General features: G+C 46.9%; 2 protein-coding genes across 2 annotated transcripts in view; both read right to left on the reverse strand.

Moving 5' to 3' along the window:
• LOC143766445 (uncharacterized) overlaps positions 1–19890 on the reverse strand; it is a 459812-nt gene that overhangs the window by 380326 nt on the left and 59596 nt on the right. The window lies entirely within an intron of this gene.
• The window catches only part of LOC143766456 (uncharacterized), a 44684-nt gene continuing 30478 nt past the window's right edge, over positions 5685–19890 (reverse strand). Inside the window, exon 8 of the mRNA XM_077254170.1 lies at positions 5685–7416. Coding sequence (XP_077110285.1) covers positions 6497–7416 — 920 coding nt within the window. The 3' untranslated portion in view covers positions 5685–6496. The remainder of the gene's footprint in view (positions 7417–19890) is intronic.

The raw sequence follows: 19890 nt of genomic DNA on the forward strand, positions 1-19890 counted from the left end.
TTTCTTGTAATTAATTTTTCACACTCAGTATGATAATGTATTCTCCTCTGTGTGGGATCTTGACTTCTCAGTACTCATGGTTGTTCCTGTTAAAATAAAAACACTTATATAAACTTCCTATGCTAGAACGGTTCCAGCGGTGTCAGCACTTGCATTTCCAGGGCTCAGGTTGTTATGTCATGTGAGCCTTTCGTCCAATTAGCGCTGGCTTCACTGTTATGATTGACCTGGTGGTTAGAAGCACCCGGAATGACCTGATGAGCAAACTAGTAATACAGGACTAGCTCTGGGAAGTGGGAGCTCTGCTGACCGCAACCACTAATCCTATCACAACACACTAGAAATAGCCGTGGAGCGTTCCTGACTCTGCCTAGACGCCTCTTCACAGCCTAAGAGCTAACTACCCCTAAAGATAGAAAATTAAGCCTAGCTTGCCTCAGAGAAATTCCCCAAAGAAATAGGCAGCCCCCGACACATATTGACTGTGAGTTAAGATGGAAGTCACAAACACAGGAATGAAACAAGTTTCAGCAAAGGAGGCCAGACTTAGCTAAACAGATTGAGGATAGAAAAGGTATCTTTGCGGTCAGCACAAAAATCTACAAAAAACCACGCAGAGTGTGCAAAAGAGACCCCCGCACTGACCCACAGTGCGGAGGTGCCACTCTGCATCCCAGAGCTTCCAGCTAACAAGACAAAATCATGATAGCAAGCTGGAAAAGAAAACAGTGGTGAACAAATAAGCTAGCAGGGACTTAGCTTTTGCTGGAGTAGACAGGTCATCTGAAAGATCCAAGAGAAAACTGAACCAGTACTAGGACATTGACAGCAGGCATCAAGTAATGATCTGAGTGGAGTTAAATAGAGCAGCCAGCCAGAACTAAACGAGGTCAGCTGAAGACAGAACCTCAGAACCAGCAGCTCCACTCACAGCCACCAGAGGGAGTCCATGGACAAAACTCGCCGAAGTACCATTCCTGACCACAGGAGGGAGTTCAAGAACAGAATTCACAACAGTACCCCCCCCCTTGAGGAGGGGTCACCGAACCCTCACCAGAGCCCCCAGGCCGATCAGGACGAGCCAAATGAAAGGCACGAACCAGATCGGCAGCATGAACATCAGAGGCAACAACCCAGGAATTATCCTCCTGACCATAACCTTTCCATTTGACCAGGTACTGAAGTTTCCGTCTCGAAATACGAGAATCCAAAATCTTCTCCACCACATACTCCAACTCCCCCTCAACCAACACCGTGGCAGGAGGGTCAACGGAGGGAACCATAGGAGCCACATATCTCCGCAACAACGACCTATGGAACACATTATGGATGGCGAAAGAAGCTGGAAGGTCCAAACGAAATGACACAGGATTAAGAATTTCAGAAATCTTATACGGACCAATGAAACGAGGCTTAAACTTAGGAGACGAAACCTTCATAGGAACATAACGAGACGACAACCAAACCAAATCCCCAACACGAAGTCGGGGACGAATACAGCGATGGCGGTTAGCGAAACGTTGAGCCTTCTCCTGGGACAATGTCAAATTGTCCACCACGTGAGTCCACATTTGCTGCAACCTGTCCACCACAGAATCCACACCAGGACAATCCGAAGACTCAACCTGCCCGGAAGAAAAACGAGGATGGAAACCAGAATTACAGAAAAAAGGCGAAACCAAAGTGGCCGAGCTGGCCCGATTATTAAGGGCGAACTCAGCCAAAGGCAAAAAAGACACCCAATCATCCTGATCAGCAGAAACAAAGCATCTCAGATGTGTCCAAAGTCTGATTGGTTCGTTCGGTTTGGCCATTTGTCTGAGGATGGAAAGCCGAAGAAAAAGACAAATCAATGCCCATCTTAGCACAAAAGGACCGCCAAAACCTTGAAACAAACTGGGAACCTCTATCTGACACGATGTTCTCCGGAATGCCATGCAAACGAACCATGTGCTGGAAAAACAATGGAACCAAATCGGAGGAGGAAGGCAATTTAGGCAAAGGTACCAAATGGACCATCTTAGAAAAGTGATCACAAACCACCCAGATAACCAACATCCTTTGAGAGACAGGGAGATCTGAAATAAAATCCATGGAAATATGCGTCCAGGGCCTTTTCGGGACCGGCAAGGGCAAAAGCAACCCACTGGCAAGAGAACAGCAGGGCTTAGTCCGAGCACAAGTCCCACAGGACTGCACAAAAGAACACACATCCCGTGACAAGGAAGGCCACCAAAAGGATCTAGCCACCAAATCTCTGGTACCAAAGATTCCAGGATGACCAGCCAACACCGAACAATGAACCTCAGAGATAACTCTACTAGTCCATCTATCAGGAACAAACAGTTTCTCCGCTGGGCAACGGTCAGGTCTATCAGCCTGAAACTCCTGCAGCACCCACCACAAATCAGGGGAAATGGCCGACAAAATTACCCCCTCTTTGAGAATACCAACCGGCTCAGGAACTCCCGGAGAATCAGGCACAAAACTCCTTGAAAGGGCATCAGCCTTCACATTCTTAGAACCCGGAAGGTACGAAACCACAAAATCGAAGCGGGAGAAAAACAGCGACCATCGAGCCTGTCTAGGATTCAACCGCTTGGCAGACTCGAGATAAGTCAGATTCTTGTGATCCGTCAAGACTACCACGTGATGCTTGGCTCCTTCAAGCCAATGTCGCCACTCCTCGAACGCCCACTTCATAGCCAACAACTCTCGATTGCCCACATCATAATTGCGCTCAGCAGGCGAAAACTTTCTAGAAAAGAAAGCACATGGTTTCATCACCGAGCCATCAGAACTTCTTTGAGACAAGACAGCCCCTGCTCCAATCTCAGAAGCATCCACCTCGACCTGAAACGGGAGCGAAACATCTGGCTAACACAACACAGGGGCAGAAGAAAAACGACGCTTCAACTCCTGAAAAGCCTCAACGGCCGCGGAGGACCAATTGATCACATCCGCACCTTTCTTGGTCAAATCAGTCAATGGTTTAACAACACTAGAAAAATTAGCGATGAAGCGACGGTAAAAATTAGCAAAGCCCAGGAATTTCTGTAGGCTCTTCACAGAAGTAGGCTGAGTCCAATCATAAATGGCCTGAACTTTAACAGGGTCCATCTCGATAGTAGAAGGGGAAAAAATGAAGCCCAAAAATGAAACCTTCTGAACTCCAAAGAGACATTTAGACCCCTTCACAAACAAGGAATTAGCACGAAGGACCTGAAACACCATTCTGACCTGCTTCACATGAGACTCCCAATCGTCCGAAAAGACCAAAATATCATCCAAATATACAATCATGAATCTATCCAGGTACTTTCGGAAGACGTCATGCATAAAGGACTGAAACACAGATGGAGCATTAGAAAGCCCGAATGGCATCACCAGGTACTCAAAATGGCCCTCGGGCGTATTAAATGCTGTTTTCCATTCATCGCCCTGTTTAATACGCACAAGATTATACGCCCCTCGAAGATCTATCTTGGTGAACCAACTAGCCCCCTTAATCCGAGCAAACAAATCAGACAGTAGCGGCAAAGGGTACTGAAATTTGACGGTGATTTTATTGAGAAGGCGGTAATCTATACAAGGTCTCAGAGAACCATCCTTCTTGGCCACAAAAAAGAACCCTGCTCCCAACGTTGACGAGGACGGGCAAATATGCCCTTTCTTCAAGGACTCCTTTATATAACTCTGCATAGCGGCGTGTTCCGCCACAGACAAATTGAACAGTCGGCCCTTCGGAAACTTACTACCAGGAATCAAATTAATAGCACAATCGCAATCCCTATGAGGAGGTAGGGCACTGGATTTGGGCTCATCAAATACATCCCGGTAATCCGACAAGAACTCAGGGACTTCAGAAGGATGGGAAGACGAAATTGACAACAGTGGGTCATCACCATGTACCCCTTGACAACCCCAGCTGGATACAGACATTGATTTCCAATCCAATACTGGATTATGGACCTGTAGCCATGGCAAACCCAAAACGACCACATCATGCAGATTATGCAGCACCAAAAAGCGAATATCCTCCTGATGTGCAGGAGCCATGCACATGGTCAATTGAGTCCAGTACTGAGGCTTATTCTTGGCCAAAGGCGTAGCATCAATTCCTCTCAATGGAATAGGACACTGCAAGGGCTCCAAGAAAAAACCACAGCGCCTGGCAAACTCCAAGTCCATCAAATTCAGGGCAGCGCCTGAATCCACAAATGCCATAACAGAATAGGACGACAAAGAGCAAATCAGAGTAACGGACAAAAGAAATTTTGGCTGTACAGTACCAATGGTGGCAGACCTAGCGAACCGCTTAGTGCGCTTAGGACAATCAGAGATAGCATGAGTGGAGTCACCACAGTAAAAACACAGCCCATTCTGACGTCTGTATTCTTGCCGTTCAGCTCTAGTCAAAGTCCTATCGCATTGCATAGGCTCAGGCCTCTGCCCAGAAGACACCGCCAAATGGTGCACAGTTTTGCGCTCACGTAAGCGTCGATCGATCTGAATGACCAAGGACAGACTCATTCAGACCAGCAGGCGTGGGAAATCCCACCATAACATCCTTAAGGGCTTCAGAAAGACCCTTTCTGAAAATTGCCGCCAGGGCACACTCATTCCACTGAGTAAGCACAGACCACTTTCTGAACTTCTGACAATATACCTCCGCTTCATCCTGACCCTGACACAAAGCCAGCAAAATTTTTTCTGCCTGATCCACTGAATCTGGTTCATCATAAAGCAATCCAAGCGCCAGAAAAAACGCATCTACATTACGCAATGCAGGATCTCCTGGTGCAAGGGAAAATGCCCAGTCTTGAGGGTCGCCACGTAGCAAAGAAATTATGATTTTTACTTGCTGAATGGGGTCACCAGAGGAGCGGGGTTTCAAAGCAAAAAACAATCTACAATTATTTTTGAAATTCAGGAACTTAGATCTATCCCCAGAAAACAAATCAGGAATTGGAATTCTGGGTTCTAACATCGGATTCTGAACTACATAATCTTGAATGCCTTGTACCCTTGCAGTGAGTTGATCCACACAAGAGGACAGACCTTGAATGTCCATATCTACACCTGTGTCCTGAACCACCCAGAGATTTAGGGGAAAGGAAAAACAAAACACGCTGCAGAGGAGAAAAAAAATGGTCTCAGAACTTCTCTTATCCCTCTATTGAGATGCATTAACACTTTACTGGCCAGCTGTACTGTTATGATTGACCTGGTGGTTAGAAGCACCCGGAATGACCTGATGAGCAAACTAGTAATACAGACTAGCTCTGGGAAGTGGGAGCTCTGCTGACCGCAACCACTAATCCTATCACAACACACTAGAAATAGCCGTGGAGCATTCCTGACTCTGCCTAGATGCCTCTTCACAGCCTAAGATCTAACTACCCCTAAAGGTAGAAAATTAAGCCTAGCTTGCCTCAGAGAAATTCCCCAAAGAAATAGGCAGCCCCCGACACATATTGACTGTGAGTTAAGATGGAAGTCACAAACACAGGAATGAAACAAGTTTCAGCAAAGGAGGCCAGACTTAGCTAAACAGATTGAGGATAGAAAAGGTATCTTTGCGGTCAGCACAAAAATCTTCAAAAAAACATGCAGAGTGTGCAAAAGAGACCCCCGCACTGACCCACAGTGCGGAGGTGCCACTCTGCATCCCAGAGCTTCCAGCTAACAAGACAAAATCATGATAGCAAGCTGGAAAAGAAAACAGTGGTGAACAAATAAGCTAGCAGGGACTTAGCTGGAGTAGACAGGTCATCTGAAAGATCCAAGAGAAAACTGAACCAGTACTAGGACATTGACAGCTGGCATCAAGTAATGATCTGAGTGGAGTTAAATAGATCAGCCAGCCAGAACTAAACGAGGTCAGCTGAAGACAGAACCTCAGAACCAGCAGCTCCACTCACAGCCACCAGAGGGAGTCCATGGACAAAACTCGCCGAAGTACCATTCCTGACCACAGGAGGGAGTTAGAGAACAGGATTCACAACACTTCACTGTTCTCACCTTCAGACAATTAAAACATTAAGAGGAAGTCAAAGAGAAGTCACAGCCCTAGCTTCCTGTTGATGTTCAATACGTCTGAGGGTGGGGACAGTGAAGCTGGAGCTGATTGGGCACAGGGCTTGTGTGATGCAACAACCTCATATGAGCCCCAGGAAAGCGAGTGACGATACCACTGGAATAGCACTGGCACGGAAGGTGAATATGATTTTTTTATTTTAACAAGGCCAAACATGATGACAACCCATTTATGAAAATACCATTTCCGTTTAAAACATTTCCCACATTAAGAACATGTGAAAGGCTTCTCCCCTGTCTGGGTTCTCTGGTGGTGATCAAGATGCGCTTTCAGGATAAAATATTTCCCACATTGTGAGCAGGAAAAAGGCTTCTCACCTGTGTTAGTTTTTTGGTGTATAACAAAATCTGATATCTTGTTAAAACATTTCACACATTCTGAATATGAAAAAGGCTTCTACCCTTTGTGATTTCTCTGGTGCTTAAGCATATCTGATTTCTTGTTAAAACATTTCCCACATTCTGAACAGGAAAAAGGCTTCTCCCTTGTGTGAGTTCTTTGGTGTATAACAAGATGTGATGTCTGGTTAAAACATTTCCCACATTCTGAACAGGAAAAAGGCTTCTCCCCTGTGTGTGTTCTTTGGTGTATAACAAGATGTGATTTCTTGTTAAAACATTTCCCACAGTCTAAACATGAAAAAGGCTTCTCCCCTGTGTGAATTCTCTGGTGCCTAAGCAAATCTGATTTATGGTTAAAACATTTCCCACATTCTGAACAGGAAAAAGGCTTCTCCCCTGTGTGACTTCTTTGGTGTATAACAAGATGTGATTTCTGGTTAAAACATTTCCCACATTCTGAACAGGAAAAAGGCTTCTCCCCTGTGTGAATTCTCAGGTGTTTATCAAGTGCCGATTTATGGTTAAAACATTTCCCACATTTTGAACATGAAAAAGGCTTCTCTCCTGTGTGAGTTCTCTGATGCTTAAGCAAATCTGATTTCTGGTTAAAACATTCCCCACACTTGGAACAAGAAAATTTGTTCTCTGCTGTGTGAATTGTTTGATGTTTAAGAAAAGACTTTTCAAGGGGAAAGCAAATGCCATATTCTGAAGGTGAAAACGGCTTCTTTGATTTGTGAGCAGTTCGTTTTTCAATGCTTATTTTGTGACTTTGAATTTCCTTAGTAGTTGGTAATGAATCAGAAGACAGGACCTGTTTCAAAGGTTCAGATGACAGATCTTTGCTGTGAAGGGATGATGGTATATCTGGTGTAATGATATTCACTTCAATTGCATCCTGTGTGATCTCAAGATCACCTGATTTAAAAATTGAAGATTTCAGCTGCCCCTCTGATCTCCTGGTACAGTAATCTGCTAAGAATAAAACCAATTATTATTTTTCAATGAAATATCCTCAAACTTAATATTTTTTAACATTTCTACTTAAACAGTCATTAAAAACAGGGATTTTTGTGCACTCAACATAAAATCCTTTTCTCCGAGACACTCATTGGGGGACACAGGACCATGGGTGTTATCCTGCTACCACTAGGAGGCTGACACTAAGTAGACACAAAAAGATTAGCTCCTCCTCTGCAGTATACACCACACACTGGCTCCAGCCGCACCAGTTCTGTGGCAAAGCAGTAGGAAAGCAAGAACAATATGTTAGAGTATACCAATGTGAAACCAAAAAGCATACTCAAGCTCTTAGGCCAACAGGGTGGGTGCTGTGTCCCTCAATGAGTGGCTCAGAGAAAAGGATTTTACGGTGAGTACACAAAAATCCCTGTTTCTACTTCACCTCATTGGGGACACAGGACCATGGGACGTCCAAAAGCACTCGCTGGGTGGGTAACCCGACAGGATAGACCAAACCTCACTCAGTGTGGACATTGTAGTGCTTCAAGAAGGTGTGCAGACTGGACCAAGTTGCAGTCTTGCAAACCTGTTTTGCTGTCGCCTGGTGTCACATGGCCCAGAGGGCCCCCACCGATCGAGTGGAGTGTGCCTAAATCTCCACTGAGATAGGCCTATTTCTGTCATGGTAAGACTCTTGAATAGCCAAGCGGATCTACCTGGCTATTGTGGACTTAGAGGCCATGAGTCCCTTCCTGTGCCCCTCAGGAAGGACGAATAAGGCTTCCATCTTACAGAAGGACGCCGTCTTTGAGACGTACTTTCTGAGAGCCCACACCAGATCCAGAGTGTGAAGAGCATTCTCAAAATGATGTATTGGTGTCGGGCAAAACGAGGGCAGGACAATGTCCTCGTTAAGGTGAAAGGAAGAGACCACCTTGGGCAAGAAAGACAAAGACGGCCTGAGAACTATCTTGTTCAGGTGAAAAATTAGAAAAGGAGCCGACAGGATAGGATACCTGCCTGATTGATGCCACCGTGACAAGAATGGCAACCTTCCTTGAAAGGTGGGTGAGAGAGATGTCCTGCGGCAGTTCAAAGGGAGACCTCTGTAGAACATCCAGAACCAGGTTAAGGTCCCAGGGATCCAAAGGTATTCTATATGTGGGTACCAAATGGGAGACCCCCTGAATGAAAATCTTCACCTGCAGTTTGGAAGCGATCCTGTACTGGAACAAAACAGATAGGGCAGAAGTATGACTTTTGAGGGAACCAAGCACTAGGCCTTAGTCCAGACCAGACTGAAGAAATTCCAGAACGGCCGGAATGGAGAAAGCAACTGTGGTACCTGCCCTATGCGAAAAATTATTTCCAGGTACGGTGATAAATGCGCACAGATGCAGGATTCTGAGCGCTAATCATGGTGGAAACCATTTCTTGGGTAAAACGAGCTTGGGATAGGACCCAGGATTCAACGGCTATGCCATTAAATAAGGGAACCCTGAGTTCTGGTGGCAAATTGGGCCCTGGGAGAGTAAATCTGGTCGATCCGGAAGTCACCAGGGAACGTCGATGACGAGCTGCACGAACTCCGCGTGCCGCGCCCTGCACAGCCAGTCCGGATCGACTAGGATCACTGAAATTCCTTCCGTTTTGATCTTCCTCATGACCCTCAGGAGCAAAGGAAGCAGGGGGGGGGGGGGAAACGTATGCAAGACGTAACTGATGCCACAGAAGGACCAGTACATCCACCCCAATGGCCTCTGGATCACGGGACTGAGCTATGAACTCAGGCACCTTGGCATTTAGTCTTGATGCCATCAGATCGACATCCGGATTGCATTGGCAATGAGAAATCTGCTGGAAGACCTCCAGATGCAGTGACCACTCCCCCGAAGCAAGACCCTGGTGGCTAAGGAATTCTGCCACCCAGTTTTTCACACCCGGGAAGTGAACTGCTGAGATAACTGAGTGGTTCCTCTTGGCCCAGCGGAAAATGTGCTTCACCTCCCACATTACTGCCTTGCTGTGGGTGCCCCCCTGATGATTGATATATGCCACAGCTGTGGTGTTGTCCAATTGTATTCGAATGAGGCGACCCGCTAGGAGGTGATGGAACCCTCACAGGGAGAACCAAATCGCCTGGATGTCCAGAATGTTGATAGGGAGAAGTGACTTCTGAGGAGACCAGTGTCCCTGGGCAGTGTGATGTCAAAAGACAGCCCCCAGCCCAGAAGACTGGCGTCGCTGGTGACAACCAGCCATTGGACCGGAAGGAAAGATTTCCCTTGGGTCAGGGACGACCGCCAGGGCCACCACCTGAGCGCCTGTTTGACCCGCAGGGACAAGTGGAATAGCAGATCGAGATAGAATGGGTTCCTGTCTCAGGCTGCTAGAAGTGCATGCTTTAGAGGCCGAAGATCCAACTGGGCGAAAGGAACAGCTTCCATTGCTGCTACCATCTTGCCCAGGACCCCCATGCCGAATCGGATGCAGTGAGGACGTAGGCGACAAAGTACCCAGGCTCCCGGCTGAAGAGCTAAGACCTTGCCTTGAGAGAGAATCGCCAACCCTCAGGAGGTGTCCAGTGTCATTCCTAAAAATGAAATCTGGTGATCTGGAACAGGGGATTATTATTATTAAAAAAAACCTATGAGAGTGTTTGGTCCTCTTGAAGGACACCTCATGATCCGGGACGGAATTAGAGTCCTCGTCAATCTTCAAAGTCTGGTTGACTGACTCAATGAGACTATCCATCGTCGCCTGATAATCCGGAGAATTATTATTTATTTAAATAGCACCATTGATTCCATAGTGCTGTACATGAGAAGGGGTTAGATACAAATTACAGATATCACTTACAGTAAGCAAACTAACAATTACAGATTGATACAGAGGGGCGAGGACCCTGCCCTTACGGACTTACATTCTACAGGATGGTGGGGATGGAGACAATAGGTTGAGGGTTGCAGGAGCTCCGGTGTTGGTGAGGCGGTAGAATGTAGATCAAGCGGCATATTGGTATCTGACTCAGTCCTGGTTACTACGAACCCGGAGTGAGGGGGAGTGTAAAACGGGGCTCATGGATACCGAGGCACAAGAGGGCCTGGGAGACGTGCTATGGATCCGTTTCCTAAATGCCTGTGCAGTTTTTGACTGAGAACGGACCCTGCTGGCTGATGGTTCCTGTGAAGTAGAGAAACATTCTAAGACAGGCAGACAAATGTCCCGACCCGTGACGGGATCTTGAAGGGATTCAATTGCTTTAGTCAGAAAAGCCATGGACCGACAGCGACAAAGCCCATTCAGGGGGACTAGTGTTATGATCCTAGTGGCTTAGGATCACAAATCTAACCAGCTAAGTAAAAGATAATAGGACGAGCTCTGGGGATGTGGTAACTGGACTGACCGCAAACCTGATCCTAACCGCAAACACTATAGGCAGCCGTGGAACGTTTCCTGAAATCCTAGACGTCTTTTCACGGCCTGAGAAACTGACTACCCCTAAAGAGAAAGTAAAGACTTCACTTGCCTCAGAGAAATAACCCCAGAGATATAGAAGCCCCCACAAATAATAACGGTGAGTTAAGAGGAAAAGACAAACGCAGAGATGAAACAGGTTGAGCAAATGAGGCCCGCTAACGCTAGATAGCAGAAAATAGCAAGGGATCTGTGCGGTCAGTAAAAAACCCTATGCAAAAATATCCACGCAGAGAATGCGAGAACCCCCACACCAACTAACGATGTGGGAGGAGCAACTCAGCACCCCAGAGCACCAGCAAGCAAGGAAATCACATATTAGCAAGCTGGACAAAACTCATCATATACTAGGAAACATCTTGAACACAGATGAGCAAAAATAAGCAAACAAAACTTAGCTTCTCTTGAGAGACTGATAACGGATGTAGACAGGAGCAATCAGAATAGCACTGAATACAACGACAACAGGCAAGGAATGAAGGACCAGGTGGATTAAATAGGAAACCTGACTAGCAGATGACGAGACAGCTGATCCCAGCCAGAAACCTGCAAACTAACAAAAAGAGCCACCAGGAGGAGCCCAAAGAGAGAACTCACACAGTACCACTCACGACCACAGGAGGGAGCCCGGAAACAGCGTTCACAACAGTACCCCCCCCTTGAGGAGGGGTCACCGAACCCTCACCAGAACCCCCACGGCGATCAGGGTGAGCCACATGGAAGGCACGAACCAAATCGGCCGCATGAACATCAGAGGCGACAACCCAGGAATTATCCTCCTGACCATAGCCCTTCCACTTAACCAAATACTGAAGCCTCCGTCTTGAAATACGAGAATCCAAGATCTTCTCCACCACGTATTCCAATTCTCCCTCAACCAGCACCGGAGCAGGAGGCTCAACGGAAGGAACCACAGGCACCACATACCTCCGCAACAAAGACCTATGGAACACATTATGGATGGTAAACGATGCCGGGAGGTCCAAACGAAATGACACAGGGTTGAGGATTTCCAAAATTTTATAAGGACCGATAAAACGAGGTTTAAACTTAGGAGAAGAAACCTTCATAGGAACATAACGAGAAGACAACCACACCAAATCCCCAACACGAAGTCGGTGACCCACACAGCGACGACGATTAGCAAAGCGCTGAGCCTTCTCTTGTGACAACATCAAATTGTCCACCACATGGTTCCAAATCTGCTGCAACCTATCCACCACAGAATCCACCCCAGGACAGTCAGAAGACTCAACCTGACCCGAGGAAAAACGAGGATGAAAACCAGAATTACAAAAAAAAGGCAAAACCAAAGTAGCCGAACTAGCCCGATTATTAAGGGCAAACTCGGCCAATGGCAAAAAAGTCACCCAATCATCCTGGTCAGCAGAAACAAAACATCTCAAATAAGTTTCCAAGGTCGGGTTAGTTCGCTCGGTTTGGCCATTCGTCTGAGGATGGAAGGCCGACGAAAAAGACAAATCAATGCCCATCTTAGCACAAAAGGACCGCCAAAATCTGGACACAAACTGGGATCCTCTGTCAGACACAATGTTTTCAGGGATGCCGTGCAGACGAACCACATTCTGAAAAAATAATGGAACCAAATCGGAGGAAGAATGCAACTTAGACAAGGGCACCAAATGGACCACTTTAGAAAAACGATCACAAACCACCCAGATGACAGACATTCTCTGAGAGACCAGAAGATCCGAAATAAAATCCATGGAAATATGCGTCCAAGGCCTCTTAGGAACCGGCAAAGGCAAAAGCAAACCACTGGCACGAGAACAGCAAGGCTTAGCCCGAGCACAAATCCCACAGGACTGCACAAAGGAACGCACATCCCGCGACAAAGAAGGCCACCAGAAGGATCTAGCCACCAAATCTCTGGTACTAAAAATCCCAGGATGACCCGCCAACACTGAAGAATGGACCTCGGAAATAACTCCGCTGGTCCATCTATCTGGGACAAACAGTCTCTCTGATGGACAACGGACAGGTCTATCCGCCTGAAATTCCTGTAACACCCGTCGCAAATCTGGGAAAATGGCAGACAAAATTACCCCCTCTTTGAGGATACCAGCTGGCTCAGAAACTCCAGGGGAGTCAGGCACAAAACTCCTAGAAAGAGCATCAGCCTTCACGTTCTTCGAACCAGGAAGGTACGAGACCACAAAATCAAAACGTGAGAAAAACAACGACCAACGAGCCTGTCTAGGATTCAACCGCTTGGCCGACTCAAGATAAATCAAATTTTTATGATCAGTCAAGACCACCACACGATGCTTAGCTCCCTCTAGCCAGTGTCGCCACTCCTCAAATGCCCACTTCATTGCCAACAACTCCCGATTACCAACATCATAATTTCGCTCAGCCGGCGAAAATTTTCTTGAAAAGAAGGCCATGGCTTCATCACAGAGCAATCAGAGCTTCTCTGTGACAAAAAAGCCCCTGCTCCAATTTCAGAAGCATCAACCTCGACCTGGAAGGGAAGAGAGACATCTGGCTGACATAAAACTGGAGCCGAAGAAAACCGGCGCTTCAGCTCCTGAAAGGCCTCAACGGCCGCAGGAGACCAGTTAGTCACATCAGAACCCTTCTTGGTCAAATCCGTCAAAGGTTTAACCACACCAGAAAAATTAGCAATGAAGCGACGGTAAAAATTAGCAAAACCCAAGAACTTCTGAAGACTCTTAACCGATGTAGGTTGGGTCCAATCATGAATAGCCTGGACCTTGACTGGGTCCATCTCAATAGAAGAAGGAGAAAAAATAAAGCCCAAAAAGGAAACTTTCTGGACTCCGAAGAGACATTTGGAACCCTTCACAAATAAGGCATTGGCACGCAGGACCTGAAATACCATCCTGACCTGCTTCACATGGGATTCCCAATCATCTGAAAAGACCAAAATATCATCCAGATACACAATCATAAATTTATCCAGATATTCTCGGAAGATATCGTGCATGAAGGACTGAAACACAGAAGGGGCATTAGAAAGTCCAAAAGGCATCACCAAGTACTCAAAATGGCCTTCGGGCGTATTAAATGCTGTTTTCCATTCATCGCCCTGTTTTATACGCACAAGATCATACGTACCGCGAAGATCTATCTTGGTGAACCAACTAGACCCCCTAATCCGAGCAAACAGATCAGGCAACAATGGTAAGGGATACTGGAATTTGACCGTGATTTTATTTAGAAGGCAATAATCTATACAGGGTCTCAACAAACCATCCTTCTTGGCCACAAAAAAGAATCCCGCACCAAGAGGGGACGAGGAGGGGCGAATATGTCCCTTCTCCAAAGACTCTTTTACATAGCTCCGCATAGCGGCATGCTCCGGTACAGACAAATTAAACAGTCGTCCCTTAGGGAACTTACTACCAGGAATCAAATTTATAGCACAATCACAATCCCTATGAGGAGGTAGGGCACTGGATTTGGGCTCATCAAATACATCCTGGTAGTCCGACAAAAACTGAGGGACTTCAGAAGGAGTAGAGGAAGCAATTGATACCAATGGAGCATCGCCATGAATTCCCTGGCAACCCCAACTCAACACAGACATTGCTTTCCAATCCAGGACTGGATTATGAGCCTGCAACCATGGCAGACCCAACACGACAACGTCATGCAAATTATATAACACAAGAAAGCAAATTACCTCCTGATGTGCAGGAGTCATACACATGGTCACCTGAGTCCAGTATTGAGGTTCATTCTTGGCCAATGGTGTAGCATCACTTCCCTTCAATGGAATAGGGAACTGTAATGGCTCAAGAATAAAACCACAGCGCTTGGCAAATGACAAATCCATCAGATTCAGCGCGGCACCTGAATCTACAAAAGCCATAACTGAGTAGGATGACAGAGAGCAAATCAAAGTAACAGACAAAATGAATTTAGGCTGTACAGTACCAATGGTGACAGATTTAGCGAAGTTTTTTGTACGCTTAGAGCATGCTGAGATAACATGAGCTGAATCACCACAGTAAAAGCACAACCCATTCTGACGTCTATGATTTTGCCGTTCAATTCTGGTCAGAGTCCTATCACATTGCATAGACTCAGGTTTCTGTTCAGAAAACACCGCCAGATGGTGCGCAGGTTTGCGCTCCCACAAACGCCGATCAATCTGAATGGCCAAAGCCATTGACTCATTCAGACTCGCAGGCATGGGGAACCCCACCATAACATTCTTAATGGCTTCGGAAAGACCTTCTCTGAAATTTGCAGCCAGGGCACACTCATTCCATTGAGTAAGCACCGACCATTTCCGAAATTTTTGACAATATACCTCAGCTTCCTCCTGACCCTGAGAGAGAGCCAGCAAGGCCTTTTCTGCCTGGTTCTCAAGATTAGGTTCCTCATAAAGCAATCCAAGCGCCAGAAAAAACGCATCCACATTCAGCAATGCAGGATCTCCCGGGCGCCAGGGAGAAAGCCCAATCTTGAGGGTCGCCACGTAACAGGGAGATAACAATTCTAACTTGCTGAGCGGAATAACCAGAGGAACGAGGTCTCAAAGAAAGAAATAATTTACAATTATTCTTAAAATTCAGAAACCAAGATCTATCTCCAGAAAACAACTCAGGAAGGCTCAGACATAGGACTGTGAACAATAAAATCCTGAATGCTTTCCACCCTTTCAGCAAGATGATCCACACTAAAAGTCAGACTCTGAATATCCATGTCTGCAGCTGAACTCAAAGCCACCCAGAGATTAAGGGGATGAGAGAAGCTGGACAGACTGCAGCAAAGGGAGAGGAAAAAAAAATTGTACTCAGGACTTCTCTTATCCCACTTCTGCGATGCATTAAACACTTTTTGGCCTGTTGTACTGTTATGATCCTAGTGGCTTAGGATCACAAATCTAACCAGCTAAGTAGAAGATAATAGGACGAGCTCTGGGGATGTGGTAACTGGACTGACCGCAAACCTGATCCTAACCGCAAACACTATAGGCAGCCGTGGAACGTTTCCTGAAATCCTAGACGTCTCTTCACGGCCTGAGAAACTGACTACCCCTAAAGAGAAAGTAAAGACTTCACTTGCCTCAGAGAAATAACCCCAGAGATATAGAAGCCCCCACAAATAATAACGGTGAGTTAAGAGGAAAAGACAAACGCAGAGATGAAACAGGTTGAGCAAATGAGGCCCGCTAACGCTAGATAGCAGAAAATAGCAAGGGATCTGTGCGGTCAGTAAAAAACCCTATGCAAAAATATCCACGCAGAGAATGCGAGAACCCCCACACCAACTAACGATGTGGGGGGAGCAACTCAGCACCCCAGAGCACCAGCAAGCAAGGAAATCACATATTAGCAAGCTGGACAAAACTCATCATATACTAGGAAACATCTTGAACACAGATGAGCAAAAATAAGCAAACAAAACTTAGCTTCTCTTGAGAGACTGATAACGGATGTAGACAGGAGCAATCAGAATAGCACTGAATACAACGACAACAGGCAAGGAATGAAGGACCAGGTGGATTAAATAGGAAACCTGACTAGCAGATGACGAGACAGCTGATCCCAGCCAGAAACCTGCAAACTAACAAAAAGAGCCACCAGGAGGAGCCCAAAGAGAGAACTCACACAGTACCACTACGACTACAGGAGGGAGCCTGGAAACAGAGTTCACAACAGACTAGGTACACTGGGTTCGGTGGCGGCGGAAGGCTCCTGAGCGCACTCAGGATCACAGGCCTTGCAGAGTGGCGTACTCTGTCCCTGTGGTAACGCAGACTAGCAGGTGGTACAAGTGGTGAAAAACACTGTTATCTTTTTTGGAAGTCTTAGAGAGTGACATGGTATACCCCAGAATGTCCCTGATCCTGCTGATATGCTCCAATAGGGAGGATAGTGTGTTGTAAGGCCGAGTGACTATTGCAGAGAAGGGCTAATAAGTTGTATATGGCACAGCCCAGAGATCTTACACCGGTCCTGTGGCCCTGAGTGAGCGGTACTCCTGATGAGGTACAGGGTACGAGAAGGGAGCCGGCCTGTTGATAGAGTCCGCTGTCCAAATTACAGAGGGACCGTGGGGAGTGCCACAGCACGTGACCAGGCTTCACGTGTGGATATGTGGCCGATGGGGAAAGATGGCCACCGAGAATTGCAAGGGAAAGTCTGGTCGTGTGCGAGACTCGCCAAGAGGAGGGCAGATCTGGCGCCGTGACATCATAAGATGGGGTGGAACCTCATGTTGTGGCCTAGAATAGGCCCAAGTCGGGGCCTAAATTTTGTACGCCGGTCGGAACGCACCCAAAGGAAAGGGGAGGCCAAGGTGATAGCGCTTAAAGTGCTGTTGCAGGAGCCCTCCGCCGGTGCCTTCGCACACACCGTACTGCGTCCCAGGCCCACACTTACCAGCTTTGTGCATCTCGGTATGGAAACTGCAGCAGTGCAAGACCCAGACTGTGGAATCGATCCTGCCGTACAGGCCAGCTGCAGCTTGGACGGTGCAGGGAGCCCTCCATCCACCATACCTTTGACAGAGAGGAATAGAAGGACCATCCGCCTTCCTTCCATCACCGCTGTTCATTCAGTGGCGATGCAGTGGGGGCCGCACAGACGCTATAAGTGCCTCTGGGGTTATCTCCCCGAGGATGGGTCAGGGCTGTTGGTCCGGCACTAAAAGCGGAAAGGGCCTGGATGCAGAGGGGAGTACATGGAGGCGACCCTCCATGTTCCCATCTGTTGTAGGTGTGAGGAGAGCAGTGCCCTGAAGGGAACTGTCACCCTTATAAATCTCAGGCATGCCGTAGAAAACGATGCAGGTAGGGGTACGTGGAGGCGACACTCCACGTTCCCGCCTGTTGTACGTTTGGGGAGAGCGGAGCCCTTATGTAAACAATCATTTACCAAAAAAATGTCAGTTCACAGTTTAATAGAAAACCTCATGGCATGAACCAGTGGAGTGTTGAATACAACTGTTTGCTCATTCTGCCTTCCAAATATGGAATAAAAAGCCACCAAACAATGTTATGTAGACAAAAGACGAAGTTACTTACTGGTAACGGGATTTCTCAGAGCCCATGACAGCACCACTGAGAGAGGGGATCCTCCCTTCAGGGACAGGAGACCTACAGATAAAAGGGCGGCATCTCTCCCTCGCATCAGTTGGTTTACAGAGCATCGGAGGGCCTTCTAATGACAGCAAAAAATATCTTTATTGTACAGCTTATCAGAAAAAACACTGACTATACATAAACACACTACTAACTGAAATAACGTGCTCACCACTCACGTGATGTGAGCGAATAGCAGGTGCTGTCATGGGCTCTGAGAAATCAATTTAGCGGTAAGTAACTATGTCTTTCTCTATCCCCATGACAGCACCGCGGAGAGAATTACAGAGATATGTAAATTAGGGAAGGACCACAGCCTGAAGAACCCTTCTCCCGAAGATTAAGTCAGACAAAGAGGCTAGGTCCAGTCGATAGTGTTTAGAAAAGGTGGAAGGTGATGACCAAGTGGCCACCTTGCAGATCTGTTCTATTGATACCTCCAATCATAGAATGAGCTTTCAGTCCCTCCGGGACGACATTCTCACTAGAATAGTCCAGTCTATAGCATCTCTTACCCATCTCACCAGGGTACTATTGGAGACCTTGAGTTCTTTCCTAGGACCCTGAAAACACACAAAGAGAGCCTTCCTTCCTACACCTCCGGGTGGACTCTAGGTACTGAACCAGACATCTCCTAATGTCTAAGGTGTGGAATCTTTCTTCTTCCCTATTCTTAGCGATAGAGCAAAAGGAAGGAAGAACTACCTGCTGTGATCTATGGAAGTGAGATGCTACCTTTGGTAAATAGGCTGGGTCAGGTTTTAGAATAATCCTATAATCCAGAATCTTGTTGAAGGAAGGGCCTGCAAATAAGGCCTGGATGTCACTGACTCTCCTGGCTGATGTTAGAGCCACAAGGAGAACAGTTTTAAAAGATAGGACCTTTAGAGGGACTGAGTCTAGAGGTTCGAAGGGAGGACCTGTTAGGGCTGATAAGACAAGGTTTAAATCCCAAGGTGGTGGCTTCTGGCTGGAAATTGGCCTAGATCTAGCAGAGGCCTTGATAAAACGTGCCACCCATGGATTACCCGCTATTTCCTGGTTATATAACGCTCCAAGGGCTGCTACCTGTACCCTTAAGGTGCTGACAGCTAGGCCTCAATCTAGTCCCTTCTAAGGAAACTCCAGGATCTCAGAGATTGGAACCCCATCCTGCACTCTTACCCCTGAAGTGGCCAGGAGCTTTTTCCAGGTCTTACCAGAAGCTCTCGTGGTCACAATTTTCCTACTCTTTAGTAGTATAGAAACCAAATTTTGTGAAAAACCTCTGTCCCTCAACAGCACCCCCTCAAATTCCACACTGTCAAATGAAGGTTCGCTGCCTGAGGGTGGAACACCGGTCCTAAGAAGGTCCGGGATTTCCAGTAAGACCCAAGGATTGGTGATCGACAACATGCTCAGCCAGGAGAACCAAGTCCTTTTTGGCCAGAAGGGAGCTATTAATCTGCTCGAAAATGGATTGCTGGTAAACAAGCGGAGAAGGAGCCCAGCAGGGACATGGCCTTCCTCAAAGTCATGGAAGGGTGCCGTGAAGCTTTTAATACCAGTTCTATAATCTTCTCTTTTTTCTGGACTTGAAGATGGCATTCCTGTTTTAGAGAGTCCAGAATTAGTCCCAGGAATTCCTGTGCTGTGCTTGGCTCTAATCTTGACTTTTTCAGGGTCAGGAGCCAGCCCAGATCCACTAGGGTATTTATTACTCTGCTCAGCTGCTTTCTGCAGTTTTGAGCTGAGTCGGCCACTATCAAAAAGTCATCCAGATAGGGAACTATCAAAATGTCTTGTTCCCACAGATGTGCCATCATTTCTGCCACTAGTTTGGTAAATACCAGAGGGGCTGTTGATAATCCAAAGGGGAGGGCCTTGTTCTGAAACTCCCTTATTTCCCCTTTTATGGAAACAGCTAGCCTGAGAAATCTCTGGGACTC

Source organism: Ranitomeya variabilis, chromosome 4 (assembly GCF_051348905.1).
Source record: "Ranitomeya variabilis isolate aRanVar5 chromosome 4, aRanVar5.hap1, whole genome shotgun sequence".
Lineage (NCBI taxonomy): Eukaryota > Metazoa > Chordata > Amphibia > Anura > Dendrobatidae > Ranitomeya > Ranitomeya variabilis.